A 16,021-nucleotide genomic window follows, 5' to 3' on the forward strand; every position below is an offset into this window, starting at 1 on the left:
ACTTGCAATAATTTTGCTGCTCAGTGTAGCAGACTCACCTGTAGTAGTACAGCCACAAGTAACCACCTGCTAGCAAGTGACCAACCTTATAGTTGGGTCACAACACTAAGACATACATTTAGAGTATTGCCTGAGAGCATACCAGTCCCTGTCAAAGGTCTTTAGCCCTGCTATCTGTCCTAGATGTCTGTAGGGGTGTTGAGGCAGCTGGCACTTATGGCCAGGTGGGTACAAGTTGTAACTGTTTAAGGCAGTGAGTAGGCTACCTACAACAACTAGCTATATAACTACACTGATCAAGGTCCTACAGACAATGGCCAGCTATGTATCTACAGCAAGAAAGCTGCTTGAGGTGGTGTACTAAGTAGCTAAGTAGTGGTTACTGGGCTTAAGGCCCTTATACAGTGTGTGGAGTGCAACAAGAGGTAATTGACCTGGGTGTTACCATGGTTGGTTGGCCTCCTTATATATTCTACATGTGAGCTATTTACAAATACAAGATAACAAATATGTGATCCCATAAGAACCCTGCTCCTGCTGCAGCCTTACTCATGCATACATGTCACCTATGTGTCATAGTGATGTCATTGGAAGTAGAGGTAGCTATGTAGCTGACTAAGCAAGGAGGGGGGACATGGCAAGGCACTTAGCATATGATATAAGCACTGAAGTCACATGACCAAAAAGGTGGTTGCCATAAACAGAGGAAAATAGAACTAGCCAGAATTGAACCAGCTTGACCACTAAGCCATAGAGCCCTATCATCCCCCTGCTGACAACCCATGATTATACCTGCTACCCCCCAAATTTGGGCTTGGGCCAGCATGGAACCACTTGTACTGGTCATGTGACTGTGTCCAGGACAGTATATATGATGCACAGTGATATATGAATAATATATCTTGCTGGGGATGTTGCACTTCCCTGCCCCCCTTGCCACAGGCTAATGTTAAGGTAGCCTGCAGGCAAGGTCTGAATAATATATTATTCTAGACAAGATTATGTCATCCCCCCCCCACCTCCAATCTGTAGCAGTTTAGTATAGTATTTGATAAAGGATTGGTGGGGGGAGGTCATGTGACCTGGACTTAGAGAACATCACTTAGTCCAGCCATGTCAACCATAAGTCTCTTATATGAGGGAACCTGGGGGCTCTGGGTGCATAAGTGCGAGTATATGCGTGCTTGCGGTCATTTTGGTTTGCAACATGAGTGTGTTGGAGGCTTGACTAGGTCAGGACTCATGGAAGAGAGTGGAGTGGGTTGTGACACTAAGTCATGAGCTCTTAGAGTAATGACAGTTCTGACTGCATATATGTGAGTATATGCAGCCTTCTAAAGACTGTGGTATCCTATTAGTAGGTGGCCTGGAGACATGCTAGCAAAGGCATGGGTCATGACATTAGACATATTAATAAAGGCAGTGCTACTTACAATATAATATGCAAAACCATAACCAATTAGAAGCCTGCTCCATCAGTGGCCTGACTCATGCATACATGTCACTGGTGATGTCAAAGGTGGAGGTAGCTAGGTAGCTTAGTAAGCAGTGGAGGGGTTGTGGCTAGGTGCTTAGCATGTGAGGTAAGTGCCAAAGTCATCTGATTGAAAAACTTGTCTGTTTGTCTTTGTTCAAAATTGAGAAAATTCAAATAATTGTGGGTTCTATGTGTGTGTCTACAACACAACCATTGTGTGTTTGCAGACATGTGGGCTGAGCTGTTTGCAGGACTGTAGATGGTTCATGGGAGGAGTGGGGGCTGTTAAGAGATGTGTAAGTAATGTTGTATATTGGGGGAAAAGAGGTTGAGACTCTAGTGCTGAGCAGAGTCTGTGTTGAAAGATTCCCAATTTCCAAGCTGAGTAAAGAAGTAACTTCTTTAGGGTTCTAAGGGTCTTGCTATCTTGAATATAATCAACTACAGATATATCCTTTGTCCTGGATATGGTCACATGACCAGTACAAGTGGTTGCATGCTGGCCTAAGCCCAAATTTGGGGGGTAGCAGGTGCAATCATGGGTTGCCAGCAGAGGAATAATAGGGCTCTATGGCTTAGTGGTCAAGGTGTGTTACACTCCAACAAAATATACCACCAGAATCCCCTGATTTTTCTAATACTTTTACCATTTTTTACAAACTCTCTATCTTCACTTTTTTGATCACATGACCTTGGTACTTATCAAAGCCAAGATGCCACACTAAGACCTGCCAAGATGCCATGCCAAGGATGCCTAGATAACAAAGACACCTCTGCACAGTCTGCAGCATGGTTCTCATTTCATATTGTCCTAGATGTCTTGTGGGGATGTTGAGGCAGCAGGCACTTAAGGCCATATAGACTATGTAACTAACTGTGTAAGGTGGCAATGGTGCTACCTACAACAACAAACAAACTAACTACAATGACCAGACGCTGTAAGGTGCTGGCAAGCTACATAAGTACAGTGAGGGCAATGCTTAAGGTGTTGTATCTAAGTAGTTACCAGCTGTAAGGCCTTGCACAATGTGTGGAGTGTGACAAGAGGTAATCAACCTGGGTGTTACCATGGTTGGTTGGCCTCCTTATATATTCTAGAGAACAGCTAATTACAAATACATGATGTCCAATACCATATCAAGTAAGAACCCCACTCCAACTGCATCCTTACTCATGCATACATGTCACTGATGTGTCATAATGATGTCATCAGGTAGGGTGGCTACATGGGATGAGTAAGCATGGATGGGGATGTGGCTTGGTGCTTAGCATGTGATATAAATGCCAAAGTCATGTGATTGAAAATGTTGTCCATTTGTCTTTGTCTAAATTTGAGAAAATAGGGATAAGTTCCCTTGGTATAAGTGTGTCTACAACACATATCTATACTTCTTTTCTCATGTCTTATCTATCTGTAATTAGTTCTCTCTTGTGTATACACTGGCAAGCATTTGTAATGCAACACATCACTTGCCAGCCTTGCAAGTTCTGCAATGGGCAACACATGGTGTATTTTGCTTAACCTTCATAATAGAAAAGCTGCGTCTTGGTGGATAGAATACACATACAAATTTTTGTAAAGAAAATTGACTTGGCAGGGAGATACACCTGCATTGAGGCTGCTCCCTGTTGCATTTCAATTGATGCAAATTTGAAATATATGTGCCCCCTACTTGCAAGGCAGCAAAAGACACAATAATTACTATGAGACTATGTACAAAATTAATAGGGGGTATTCCCACCCTTAGCAGCAAGTAGGGAATCAACTCAATCAGGCATAGACTCATACAGTTTATTGATAATGATGGGATTGATGCATGCCCACTCCTCCTGAAGAGCCTCCCACAATTCAGCAACATTATGCAGGGCAGGGTCAGAGGAGTGAACCTGACAGTCAAGGTAGTTCCATATGTTCTCAATTATGTTCATATCTGGGCTTTGTGCCAGCCAAGGGAGCACAGCAACTGACTTCTCCTCAAACCATCCCTGATGTCATGAGCCTCACCTCCTGACATGACTTTGTATTGCTTGTCACTTCCTTCCCCCCCCCAGTGCATTTGTCTAGGGAACTCATCTGTATCCATCTTATCTGTTTGCATAGTTCCTATCTTCCCTGTTTATGTTCTTCCCACTTCCTTGTTCCCTTCTTGCACCTAGTCTGGACTTATTCTGTTCTAAGTGCTTCTATCTTGCTTATCTTGCTGTGCACTGGCCCAGTTCACTATGTAGAGCTTCTGAGCCATATGCTCTATCTTGCTTCCCAGTTGTGCAGCCCAGACACTGTCCCTACTCCTTGTATTTACCCCCTTGCACTTTGTTATAAAAGAAGACTGTGAATTGGCTTGGGAACCCCAAGAAAAATTTGCCTTGTCAATTTCCCACTTTCTCATCTGTGTGAATTGTCTCAATATCTCACAGCAATCATTTCATTCTTGGTTGTGACAAGAACTTGCAAGGCTAGCAAGTCATGTGTTGCATTGCAAATGCTTGCCAGTGTGTATACCACAGAGAAATTGCTTGGAAACCCCAAGTCAATTTTACCTTGTCTTCCTTCACAGACAGGTACTCAGTAGTCAGCAGTAGCATTGGGACCATAAGTGTCAGAGCCAACAACTACCACAGGGTAAACCTAACTAGCTAACAGCCCAGAGGGACTTAAGTATGGGCTAGTAGGATCTAACAATGCTCAAAGGCAATTGCAAGATAGAGGGTGGACAAGACCAATTATAGTAAAGTGCACTGTGCTATAAAGATAGCAGGGCTAAGAACCTTTGACAGGGACTGGTATGCTCTCAGGCAATACTCTTAGGTGTATGTCTTAGGGTAGGTAGGTGTAGGAAGGGGTTAAGAGGTCAAGTTCTGAGGCTTAAGGCTCTCAGAACCCTCCTTATATATTCAACAGAGAGGGGAAGAGTACATACAATGACAAACACAATAACAAAGATAAGGTCACATGACCAAAGATAAGAAAGACATGATCACATGACCTTTAGTCTTGTGATTTGATTACATAATAGGCACCCAGCACCTAAACAGCATAAAGATGCATATATCCATAAATCTTCATGAAAATAGCACATATATTCACTATTTCTTTGACTTAGTGGATTTTAAGGTGGTCACGCCTCTAGGGCATGACAATAAGTCCCTTTACTTACCAGTAGATAGTACAGTAGTTGATCTCACCAGCCTTAGGCCTTTTACCACCATAGTTGGTAACCCCCACACTGCTTTAAGCAGCCCCTTCCATCAGTAGTATAGCCTTTAGGATAGATTTGCAGTATAGTAGTATGGTCTTAAGCACTGTCATGCCCTAGAGGCGTGACCACCTTAAAATCCACTAAGTCAAAGAAATAGTGAATATATGCGCTATCTTCATGAAGATTTATGGATATATGCATCTTTATGCTATTTAGGCGCTGAGCGCTTATTATGTAATCTCATCACATGACCTTTAGTCATGTGATCTTGTTTTCTTATCTCTGGTCATGTGACCTTATCTTTGTTATGATGTTTGTACATGTAATTACTCTTCCCCTTCTCTGTGAATATATAAGGAGGGTTCTGAGAGCCTTAAGCCTCAGAACTCAACCTCTTATCCCCATCCAACACTACTACCCTAAGACATACATTTAAGAGTATTGCCTGAGAGCATACCAGTCCCTGTCAAAGGTCCTTTGCCCAGCTATCTTTATAGCATAGTGCACACTTACTGTATTGGTCTTGTCCAACCCCTTATCTGGCAGTTGCCTTGAGCTCTGTTAGATCCTACTAGCTGATAAGTCCTATATTAGGCAATAGCTTGTTAGGTTTACCCTGTGGTAGTTGTCAGCTCTGACAAGCACCTGCCATCAGTGTGTGACCAACCTTACAGTTGGGTCACAACAAGGTGATTCAATTCTGGCTAGTTCTATTTTCCTCTGTTTATGACATCCTTTCACAGTGTAAAGTGTCTTAGTAAGTATTTCTGTAAGAGCAAGAGTACTGGCTCAGGTTACTGTTGGCAGAGATAGTTATGTAAGTTTCACTCCTAGTTGCAGGAACTAACTGGTTACTAGGTATATATCCTTCTAAGGATAACTGCCTTCTGTTCACTTAACCTAAGAACTCTGTATCAGGTCTACTACCTTTCCACACTATGGGTACTTGGGAGATGCACTTATAAGGGTTTAAGTTATTTGAAATCTTGAGGCACAATATATCACACAATTGAGCAGGGCAAGCCCAAACTTAACAGTGACAGTCAACAGTAACAGTGATGTGGAGTGGTAAGTAGGATGGTTGCTGTTGTAGACACACATATACCAAGGGAATTTATTCCAAATTTCTCAATTTTAAAGAAAGACAAACAGACAACATTTTCAATCATGTGATTTTGGTGCTTATTCTACATGTTAAGCACCTTGCCACATCCCCCTCCTTGCTTAGTCAGCATTGTAGCCACCTCCACCTTGATGATGTCATTATGACATGTCAGTGACACATATACATGAGTAAGGCTGCAGTAGGAGCAGGGTTCTTATTTGATATGGCATTGCACATAATGTATTTGGAATTAGGACTCTTGTAGAATATATAAGGAGGCCAACCAACCATGGTAACTCCCAGATCAATTACCTCTTGTTGCATCCACTCAGTGTACAAGGGCCTTATAGCTCAGTAATTACTAAGTTAGCTACATAGTCATCTACACCACCTTAAGCAGTCTTCTGGTTGTACTTACATAGTTGGTTTCTGCCTTACAGCATGCTTGCTGCCATAGTATAGTTAGCCAATGCCATAGGATAGCTCACCACTGCCTTATGCGGTTCTTACCTTACCTGTACCCAGCCACAAGTGCCAGCCCCCTTGGTGTCCCCAACAATGTCTAGGACAGTTGCCCCCCAAAGGTATGCAAGAGTACCCTTTTACACCCTAGAGTGGCAAGGTTACTGAGTTGTTCACCTAGTCAGAGTATGAGTATGACTTGCTTAGGACTGTGCTTCCTAATACTTTGATTGGTGGGTGGGAAGGCACAGATATTACTAGGTTGGAATGTGACTGCTCTTGGGTTGAACTGCAATTAGTTAAAAATACAAACATCTAAATACATGACTCAGTTTATCAAGCAATGTTTGACAGTCAAAGAGCACTTAGAGTGAGTCATTAGTGTGAGTCATTCTGGTGGCATGCAGAATGACTCATAAGCTGGATTTGCAGTGCCACTAGAAATTACTAAATAAGGAGAACCTTAGTAATCTCATGAGAGATATGACTCAACTAAGCTTGGAATAAGGTTTGTTTCCCAAGTTAGAGTTAGTCCTGTGATGAGCTAGGTGTGAAGGTATGAATGTAATGATTAGTAAGGTACTTGAGCCACACAGATAGAATCCTGTGAAGCTAATATCTCTGTGAGATCTTATTGTATAAGCACATGACAGGTAGCATTAGAGCAAGCAAAAGGAGCTCTATTAAGCAATATATAACACATACAGTCAATATGAGTGTTACATAGAGTAATGACAGGAGTAAATAGAAATTAAAAAAAAATGGCCATTAGATCAGAAAGTCAGATACGCAGACTAAAGTGGATGGTGAGCTGTGAATGAAATATTAGGAGATACATAACAAGAACAGGAGTAAGAAACAATTACTATGTACAAAAGTCTATGGGAATAATCAAGAACTAGTTTTAAATATCAGAATATATGCACACATTATATGCACAATATACAGTGGCATGCAAATCAAATGCAACACGTGACCCCCCGTGCTTGCACTTGCTGCAACAGGCCGTGTAGGCCAATTTGTACTTTAGTCTAATAAAAAGAAATGCTTAAACAATAGAGAATTATTGTCCTACAAAGTCTCTGGGCACCTGGTGGCGTTGTTGGGAAAGTGCCATTGAATAACGTGCTTTCATTGTTGCATTTGATATGGCTGCTGACAAACCATATTGCCCCCTCCCCGGTTGGCAACCGCTCCCAACTGATTTAAGCCTGCTCATTGACTTGAATCATGATTAAGACACTCTTGCAATGCCTCCCAGGGGGCAACAGCACTCTCCTGAGCTTTGGGCCCAAATTCTGGCACTTTGGGATCTTGGTCTTACAATCTACAAGATAGCTACTCAACTCAACGTTCCTCCCTGCACTGTCAGCCGTACTTGCACCTGATACCTGAAAACTTGTAGCTACTACTCTGATAGGTCCAGGTCTGGTTGCCCATGCAAACTCAGGTTTGCAGATGCAAAATTTGCGGCGCTTTCACTCTCTTGTAACTGTCTGGCCTCTGCATCCCAGCTCCATTGGGACTATTTCTCTCATGTATCAAACTCTACGGTCTGCCAACGTCTGCGTGAGCTGGGCATCTATAACTATGCCTGTCACTGTGTCCCCCTACTCACAAGCCATCATCTCAAGGCTTGTCTGGACTGGGCCAGAAACCATGCAACTTGGTTGGCTCAGGACTGGCGCCAGGTCATTTTTTCAGAGGAATCAAAATTTAACGTCTTCAATGGTGATGGCCCTCTACGCTGTTGGAGACGTCCAGGACTCTCTCTGGATCCTTGTTATACCTGCAAACAGGTCAAACATGGTGGTGGAAACGTGATGGTCTGGGGGTGTGTTACTGCAAATGGGGTGGGCCATCTGTACTGCATTGATGGCCACCTGACAGCTGTTCATTACACCAAGATCTTGAAGGAGGAGCTTTGTGGGACCATGGCTGACCTCTCTATCCCTGTTTGTTGCACTGTCTTTCAACATGACAATGACCCAAAGCATACAGCCAAGGTTACTCAAGAGTGGCTCAATACTCAACAGCTCTCAGTACTCCCCTGGCCAGCAAATAGCCCATATATGAATATCATTGAGAATGTCTGGGACTACCTTGACCGTTGTGTGCGCATGAGGCATCAATTACCAACGCGTGCCAATGATCTCTGGGCCATTCTCCAGGAGGAGTGGGAGTGTATTCCACAGGCATATATTGACAAACTCTATGATTCTATGACAGAAAGAGTGCAGGAGGTCATTGATAGGAAGGGTGGTAATACTTGTTATTAGTTTTTGTAGTAATTACAATAATGCATTGTTGCGTTGCGCACAAGTTTCTGTTCTCATTGCGCATTTTGCTTAGTCAGAGTCATAACAAATGCAACATCCAAAACTAGTATCTGATCATTATCTCCACCGGAACTACTCTGTTCTCCACAGGAATTTACAAGGGCACTCAATAGCTCAATTCTAGCATTACTTATTATTATACTTAAGTACAAATTGGCCTACACGGCCCGTTGCAGCAAGTGCAAGCACGGGGGGTCACGTGTTGCATTTGATTTGCGCGCCACTGTATGCTAGGTTTATCAGGGGTAATTAACTCCTGACAAATAGTCTAGCAACTATGCAGGGCAGGTGATTGGTTATGCATAGTACTTTTAGACTAATGTTACTTAAGCCTAAATGAGTAAGTGCTGTAGACACACACAATAGACACCTTAGGATAGGGTCTTTTTTACCCAAGCATCAGCCAAATACAGCAGGGTGCCTAGTGCCATTTTTAGGTTTACAAGTCTGTACCTTCACCAATTGCCTTGAGATTAGACATACATGTATAATAGCATGGGATGAATAATACTCCCTATTCTTATGCTAAAATATGTGATGGAACAAACATGGTTGGCCATACAAGATTTAACACAAATTTTCAAATTGGTCCCTTCACTTCCTCCTGCCCACAATGGTTTCCTGGCAGCTGCATCTGCATGTTTTTCTGGCTGGATTATCTGCTGTCACTACAAGCAGTATCTTAGGTAGGTATAACTACTTTTATATAATTTTCTACTCACTCTACAGGCATTTTGAGCCACCAATTTCCCTTCCTGTCACTCTTGGCACTATGCTTGTACACTTCACAAAAAACAGCAACTCATCCCCCTTGACTGGGAAGAATTAAGTGGAGATTGATGTATTGAACTCACCAGGTTTGTAGTTCAATCATTCTCAAAACAATTTGACTCAAGCTTTCTTGTAGATTTCCTAAAGTTGTAATTGAGTACCTTGTCACACTGCTGCAAATCAAGAGGCTGTTTGTTACACAGAAATGTAATCACATACCTGCAAACATTGCTTTATTGGTCCTGCTTGCTTGCCTATCATCTTCCAAATATCTCAATGATCTTGAGCATGAGTTTGGGCTCTGTCAACCAATTGTCTCATCCATAGTTAACCAACTAAGTAACTACATCTTCCATAAATGGACCAATCACCTCCTCACTGGGTTCAACACCCAACTACTTACACCAAATTGTCTAGATGAATACAGCAAGGCTGTTACTTCTGAGGACTGTCTAATTCCCAACATTTGGGGGTTTCTTGAAATTACATTCCACATGATTTGCTGCCCAAAACAGCAGCAAACCATTAACTACAACAGGTACAAAGCATGCCATGCCCTCAAATATAATGCGCTTACTACCCCTGACGGGCTTTTTGCTCATTGCTCTCTCCTGGTTGAAGGCTGTCATGCCAACAGCACACTTCTTGCACTGTCAGGACTTAAAGCCAACTTGAAGAGCACACATGGGAAAAAATGGGAAGAGGAAGTTCATTTATAGTGATCCAGCTTATGGGACAACTAACACTATTATCTCAGTGGCCAAGGGACAACAGAGCCTTGGACAAAGTGAGCAGGATTTCTACACTGCTATGTCTTGAGGCTGGATAGCAGTTGAATGGGGATTTGGTAAATTATTTGGACTCTTTCCATTTCTTTGACACACACAGAGCAATTGGCTCTTTCTCTCACCAGTTAGGTGCTATTTTCTGAATGCTGTTCTTTTTACATATATTCATACCTGCCTATATGGATCCATTACCTTGTCCACTTTTAATTGTTCCCTGCCATCCATAGAAGAATATCTTAGATTGTGATGTTATGAGCATACATACATATTTCCAAATCAAAGAGATGAATCTGGGTGCAAACAAGTGGCTGGGCGCTTCCAAGGAGGAATTTCTGGAACAGGAGATGTGGAGTTACTACAAGAGCGTTTATTGGCCCGTGGGATAAGACTGGCAAGCAACCAAGTGGACTCAAGTTGTGCTTGTGCTGTTGTCTCCATACTAATTGCTAGTTGCTCAATTTAATCTGAGTTCTCTTGTAGTGCATCCAGCAGTTCAGTGTGCCAAATGTCTTCTGTGCAGTTAGCATCATCAATTGCCATTGACATCTGACCTGAAAGAGTCATGTAATTGGGATTGCAAGGGGGTGATAGGGTGTGGTCACTACTGGATGTGGGGTTGTTGTTGGATGTAGGCAGAGGATTGGCACCCCAAACAAATGTTTCAAGGGCAGCCTGGCAGGCAGCTTGACCAGCACATTCTATATGCTTGGTGTGCTAGAGATACATTGGTTAGATTCTACCTCAAGGGAAACAGTAGTTTCAATCTTACCACTGATTGCTCTTAAGCTCTTTCAGCTTTCTTCTGCTCAGCAGCTTCAATCTGTCCCCATATGTTGTCAATTTGAGAGTGAAATATCTTGGATTCACCACCTGAAAAACATGTGTGCTGCAGAAGCTCTCCAGCATGCTTGTTTTTCCCATAATTAGCATGGCAAGTTGTCAAGTTGAATTGCAAACACTCACCAGCTTGATACACTTGTTTACTTCCTGTTTAATGGTGTCAGTTGAGAGTATATGTTTTGTATCCTTGTTGACTGTTCCCATTACTGCCTTCCATGCATCTCCTTTCTTCTTGTGAGGTTGACCATAAGGATTGTGTGTTACTGTTGCAGTGAGGCATGCATTAGTCTCCTTATTGGTAAGAGGCCCCCCTAGGACAGCAGACTCATCACCACTTGAGTTATTGTTATTCTCAGTATCTGGTACATTGTTATCAGAGAGCTGGGGTGATTAATGAGTGCATTGCAGCATTGTGAGCAGTTGTAGTTTGTTTACCTGAACAGGCTGTTTATAGGGTCTTTTTTGAAATTGTCTAGGGACATTTGAACATGGGTATAAAAGACCCTATCCTAAGGTGTCTAATACCAGGGAATTTATTCCCATTTTCTCAATTTTAAACAAAAGCAAACAGACTACATTTTTGATCATGTGACTTTGGCACTTATATCCTACTTTAAGTGCCTTGCCATGTCCCCCTCCATGCTTAGTCAGCAATGTAACCACCTCCACTTGATGACATCATAGGTGACATGTATGCATGAGCAAGGCTGCTAATGGAGCAGGGTTCTTATTGGTTATGTTATTTGTAATTAGCACTGCCCTATAGTAATATATAAGGAGGGCAATTGACCATGGCAATCCCCAGCTTGATTACCTCTTGTTGCACTCTAAACACTGTACAAGGCCTTACAGCCAGCAACCACTCAGTAGATACTTAGTTCACCACCTTAAGCAGCTTCATCACAGTACTTAGATAGCTAGCCACTACCTTAAGCAGCTCTGTCATTGTAGTATAGTCCCCTGTTGCTGTATTATAGGTCCTTGTTGCCTTAAACAACTCATTGTTTGTACCACACAGCCTTAAGTGCCATGACCCACAATGTCCCAGACAAAGTCCAGGACATCTTCTTTACTGTAGTTAGTTAGTTTATCACTGTAGGATAGCTTGTCACTGCCTTACACAGGTTTACTTTGTACCCAGCTGACTGCAAGTGCCAACCCCCTCTTGGTCCTAGACCAACACCTGAGACATCTGGTCTGAGGAGAACTTGGTTCTCTACCCCCCCGTTGGGAGGTACCAAGTTGTAACATCTAGATAGGATGTCTACCTTTTTATTTTGAGCCCCAGGTCTGTGAATGATTTGGAAACTATAGTCCACTAGGAAATTTGTGCATTGAATTTGGCATTTATTCAGGGATTGTGATGTGGAAAAGTACTCCAGATTCTTGTGATCTGTTCAAACCTGACCAGATGTTCCAATTCCAATACTTCAAGCAGGTCACACCACTCCTTAAAAGCCCTGATTGCTGCCAATAATTCCCTGTCAAATATGTGATAATTCTTTTCAGCTGGGGATAAGGATTTTGACAAGTAGGCTACAGGGGCCAGTTTCCTTCTAAAGTGTAATGGGATGTTATACACTAGCATGCAAATGAAATGCAACACATGACCACATTTCATGCATGTGCATGCAATGCAAGAACAATGAGGATTTACATATGTATGTATTAGTACAAAATGTAGATGTAACTAATTAGAGCATCTGTAGAAGTTATGGTGGTGATCTAATGAGGCTACATGAAGGTATGCCTTGAGGTATGCTGCTGGGTGTTGCATTTGATTTGCAAATCCAAACCAACTAGCCCCAGCTCTTGTAGTTTTTGCTGATTTCAACCTTTTCTCAGCCAAATTCAATCAGACAAAAAATGCAAAGGTACTCCTATACACTAAAGAAGCTTATATGCAGGCTTACAGTGCATATGAGTGAGTTTCTGGTGCTCTATGGCTACCCAGTAACCATTAACTCTTCTCCCCCTCTCCCCCTTGATTACTCTAGATGTGGGAACTGTTGGGAGTCAAGAGTCAGTAATTGAGTACATGGTACTATTTAGAGTATATCATTGCACTTTTTTAATGCATGGCTCAGGGAAAGGCAGAGATATTCATGACATTCATTGAGACTGAATGACTACCCCAAAAGTGAGAGGGCTGTAATAGCAGTAAAAGTGCAAAAGAGAGCAAGCAATTGTAGCCAGAGCATCAACAGAGTGTTAGAGATATACCATGCCAAAACCTAGACCAAGCCCATAAAAGCTGATGGTGTGAGAGACCATACAATGGAAAACTCTCATGAATGGTTAGAGCTTCATATGCTGAGCAGCCAAAGTATTGCAGGTCAGGATAGATCAAAAGCTTATCTCCATTGTTGAGCAGCCAGTCAGTGAATCCCATCCAGATTATACTGACACATGTGGCCATTGTAACACTATGTTTTAGCACAAAATCTTACAAATCTATCAAGAACTAAGCTCACAACCCCACTTTTGCTGTAACTCCACCTGCAAAACCTTTGCCAATTGTGTTGAGCATCTTACAAATCTGCACATAACTGGTTATGCAGTTCAGTATGAGTTCTGGTTTTTTTCACACACATACTCAGTTATATGGGCCATTGCTGGACAGAGTATTGGCTTGTTTCACCCATTAGGGACTGTATAACATTAATGTCTTCTCAGGGCCAGGAAAAGAAACTCAAAATTGCAGTTGCATTGAACTCAAGGCACTGTGTGGGCTGGGGGTGCTTTGGGGTATCTCAGGTGACTGCTGGTACCCAGTGAAACAGTTTCCATGACTTTCCCATACATGGGACTGGCAATATGAGGGATTGCAGTGGGTTAGGCTGTATGAGCTGAAAATGGAAATGCCACTCATAAGCTGGAGTCCAAGCCAAATGACACAGAACTTCTAGCAGTAGTAGACACAGGTCAAGGGTATGCTGAGATCAATTATCTAGGGCAGCAGTGATGTGTATACAAAGATAGCATGCAGTATACACAGAGATTGCAGCCAATGGGTGGGGTCTCAAATTGAACATGTTCTAACTCTGTGATTGTCAATTGGAAGAGGTTGAAACTCATACAGTAGAAGGCTCTTCTAAGACAGACCTTATGATGTAGAATTGGTTGTTTCCTGATTGACAATCACAGAGTTAGAACATGTTCAATTTGAGACCCCACCCATTGGCTGCAATCTCTGTGTATACTGCATGCTATCTTTGTATACACATCACTGCTGCCCTAGATAATTGATCTCAGCATACCCTTGACCTGTGTCTACTACTGCTAGAAGTTCTGTGTCATTTGGCTTGGACTCCAGCTTATGAGTGGCATTTCCATTTTCAGCTCATACAGCCTAACCCACTGCAATCCCTCATATTGCCAGTCCCATGTATGGGAAAGTCATGGAAACTGTTTCACTGGGTACCAGCAGTCACCTGAGATACCCCAAAGCACCCCCAGCCCACACAGTGCCTTGAGTTCAATGCAACTGCAATTTTGAGTTTCTTTTCCTGGCCCTGAGAAGACATTAATGTTATACAGTCCCTAATGGGTGAAACAAGCCAATACTCTGTCCAGCAATGGCCCATATAACTGAGTATGTGTGTGAAAAAAACCAGAACTCATACTGAACTGCATAACCAGTTATGTGCAGATTTGTAAGATGCTCAACACAATTGGCAAAGGTTTTGCAGGTGGAGTTACAGCAAAAGTGGGGTTGTGAGCTTAGTTCTTGATAGATTTGTAAGATTTTGTGCTAAAACATAGTGTTACAATGGCCACATGTGTCAGTATAATCTGGATGGGATTCACTGACTGGCTGCTCAACAATGGAGATAAGCTTTTGATCTATCCTGACCTGCAATACTTTGGCTGCTCAGTGTAACTGCTGACTACTGGTTGCCTGTCTGCAATGATATACAAGGTAAGGCCAACTTGGGGACTCCAAGTAATTCTCCTGTGGTTTATATATGCAAGTGGTTTACTAATTACAAATAGATAACAGTGGGAAAAGAAGTGTAGAGTTGAAATAAGAATTGTGCTGTGGGCTGTGTGGAGGCATGTCTGTTATCTAGCTGTCCTTGGCACAGCATCTTGGCAGGTCTTGGTGCAGCATCTTGGCATGTAAGCACCAATATCACATGATTAGAAAAGTAAAGATAAAGAGTTTGTAAAAAATAGTAGCAATATCAGAAAATTCCGGCAAATCCAATGGTATCATTTCTGGGTGTGCAACAGAGGGAAAATAGGAAATCAACAAGTCTCTACCAAGAGAGGGAGTATGAAGCATGACATTGCTCTGGAATCAATCATGACTTTACCTTGGAAGGGCTTAGCTGTATAACTAGATTTAGGAGATTTAGGAGATTCACATGCATCTGCTGAGAATGACACATGTATTTGAGATGAATTGTATAGCAACAAGATTTCAAGGTCATTATTTACATGGTGCAAATCTGCAAGCATACAGCCAAGTGCCTTACTCCTTAGCCAATCTTGGCTTGTCTTTTTCCCAACTCCTCTTCATCAGAAACAACTTCAAATCTGTTTTCTTCCTTTGGCCTTTCACATGTCCAATTTACACTGGCATCATGCCCTGACAATGGCTTGGAAGGACAGTTGCATGCAAAATGACCTTTTCCACTGCATATATGCCAGATAATGCCAGCAAATCCTTTGCAATCTGGGTCCATAGGTCTGGGTCCCTTGGGGTCAGCAGCAGGGATAGGGATGGGGGCAAAGCAATAGGTTCAAATATGGTGGCAGCAGCAGGTGTCTTGTCTTTCTTGAGGGATGGGAAGGGAATCAGGGTATCTGTGGATTCTCCTTTTCATTTAACATTTGGCATGTTAACTGTGGTAGTGTGTACAATGAAGGTAATAGCACCTTTCTTGGCACAACAAGTAATTGGACCAATCATATACACATAGTCCCCCACATTGAGACAAGTCCAGGTAGCAGTGGAGCTGGAAGTTGGGGTGTGTCATACTCTAGAGGCATGACCACCTTGAAATCCACCAAGTCATAGAAAAGGTGATTAT

General features: G+C 42.4%; 3 protein-coding genes across 3 annotated transcripts; 1 reads left to right on the forward strand and 2 right to left on the reverse strand.

Annotated features, from left to right (window-relative positions):
* Positions 1-3,244: 3,244 nt before the first annotated feature.
* RhiXN_03697 (Transposable element Tcb2 transposase) lies at positions 3,245-3,492 on the reverse strand (the record flags this gene model as incomplete). Its single annotated transcript, XM_043323514.1, has 2 exons — positions 3,245-3,408; positions 3,459-3,492. 2 exons carry the CDS (start codon positions 3,490-3,492, stop codon positions 3,245-3,247), a joined length of 198 nt encoding a protein of 65 aa, XP_043175933.1.
* Positions 3,493-7,494: 4,002 nt separating this feature from the next.
* On the forward strand, positions 7,495-8,523 carry RhiXN_03698 (Transposable element Tcb2 transposase; the record flags this gene model as incomplete). The annotated part of the gene is made up of 3 exons (XM_043323515.1): positions 7,495-7,618; positions 7,671-7,813; positions 7,879-8,523. The coding sequence occupies 3 exons, from the start codon at positions 7,495-7,497 to the stop codon at positions 8,521-8,523; spliced, it is 912 nt and encodes a 303-aa protein (XP_043175934.1).
* A 2,078-nt stretch (positions 8,524-10,601) lies between these two features.
* Positions 10,602-11,928, reverse strand: RhiXN_03699 (uncharacterized protein; the record flags this gene model as incomplete). The annotated part of the gene is made up of 3 exons (XM_043323516.1): positions 10,602-10,856; positions 11,106-11,363; positions 11,911-11,928. 3 exons carry the CDS (start codon positions 11,926-11,928, stop codon positions 10,602-10,604), a joined length of 531 nt encoding a protein of 176 aa, XP_043175935.1.
* Positions 11,929-16,021: the final 4,093 nt, after the last annotated feature.

Source organism: Rhizoctonia solani, chromosome 1 (genome assembly GCF_016906535.1).
Source record: "Rhizoctonia solani chromosome 1, complete sequence".
Lineage (NCBI taxonomy): Eukaryota > Fungi > Basidiomycota > Agaricomycetes > Cantharellales > Ceratobasidiaceae > Rhizoctonia > Rhizoctonia solani.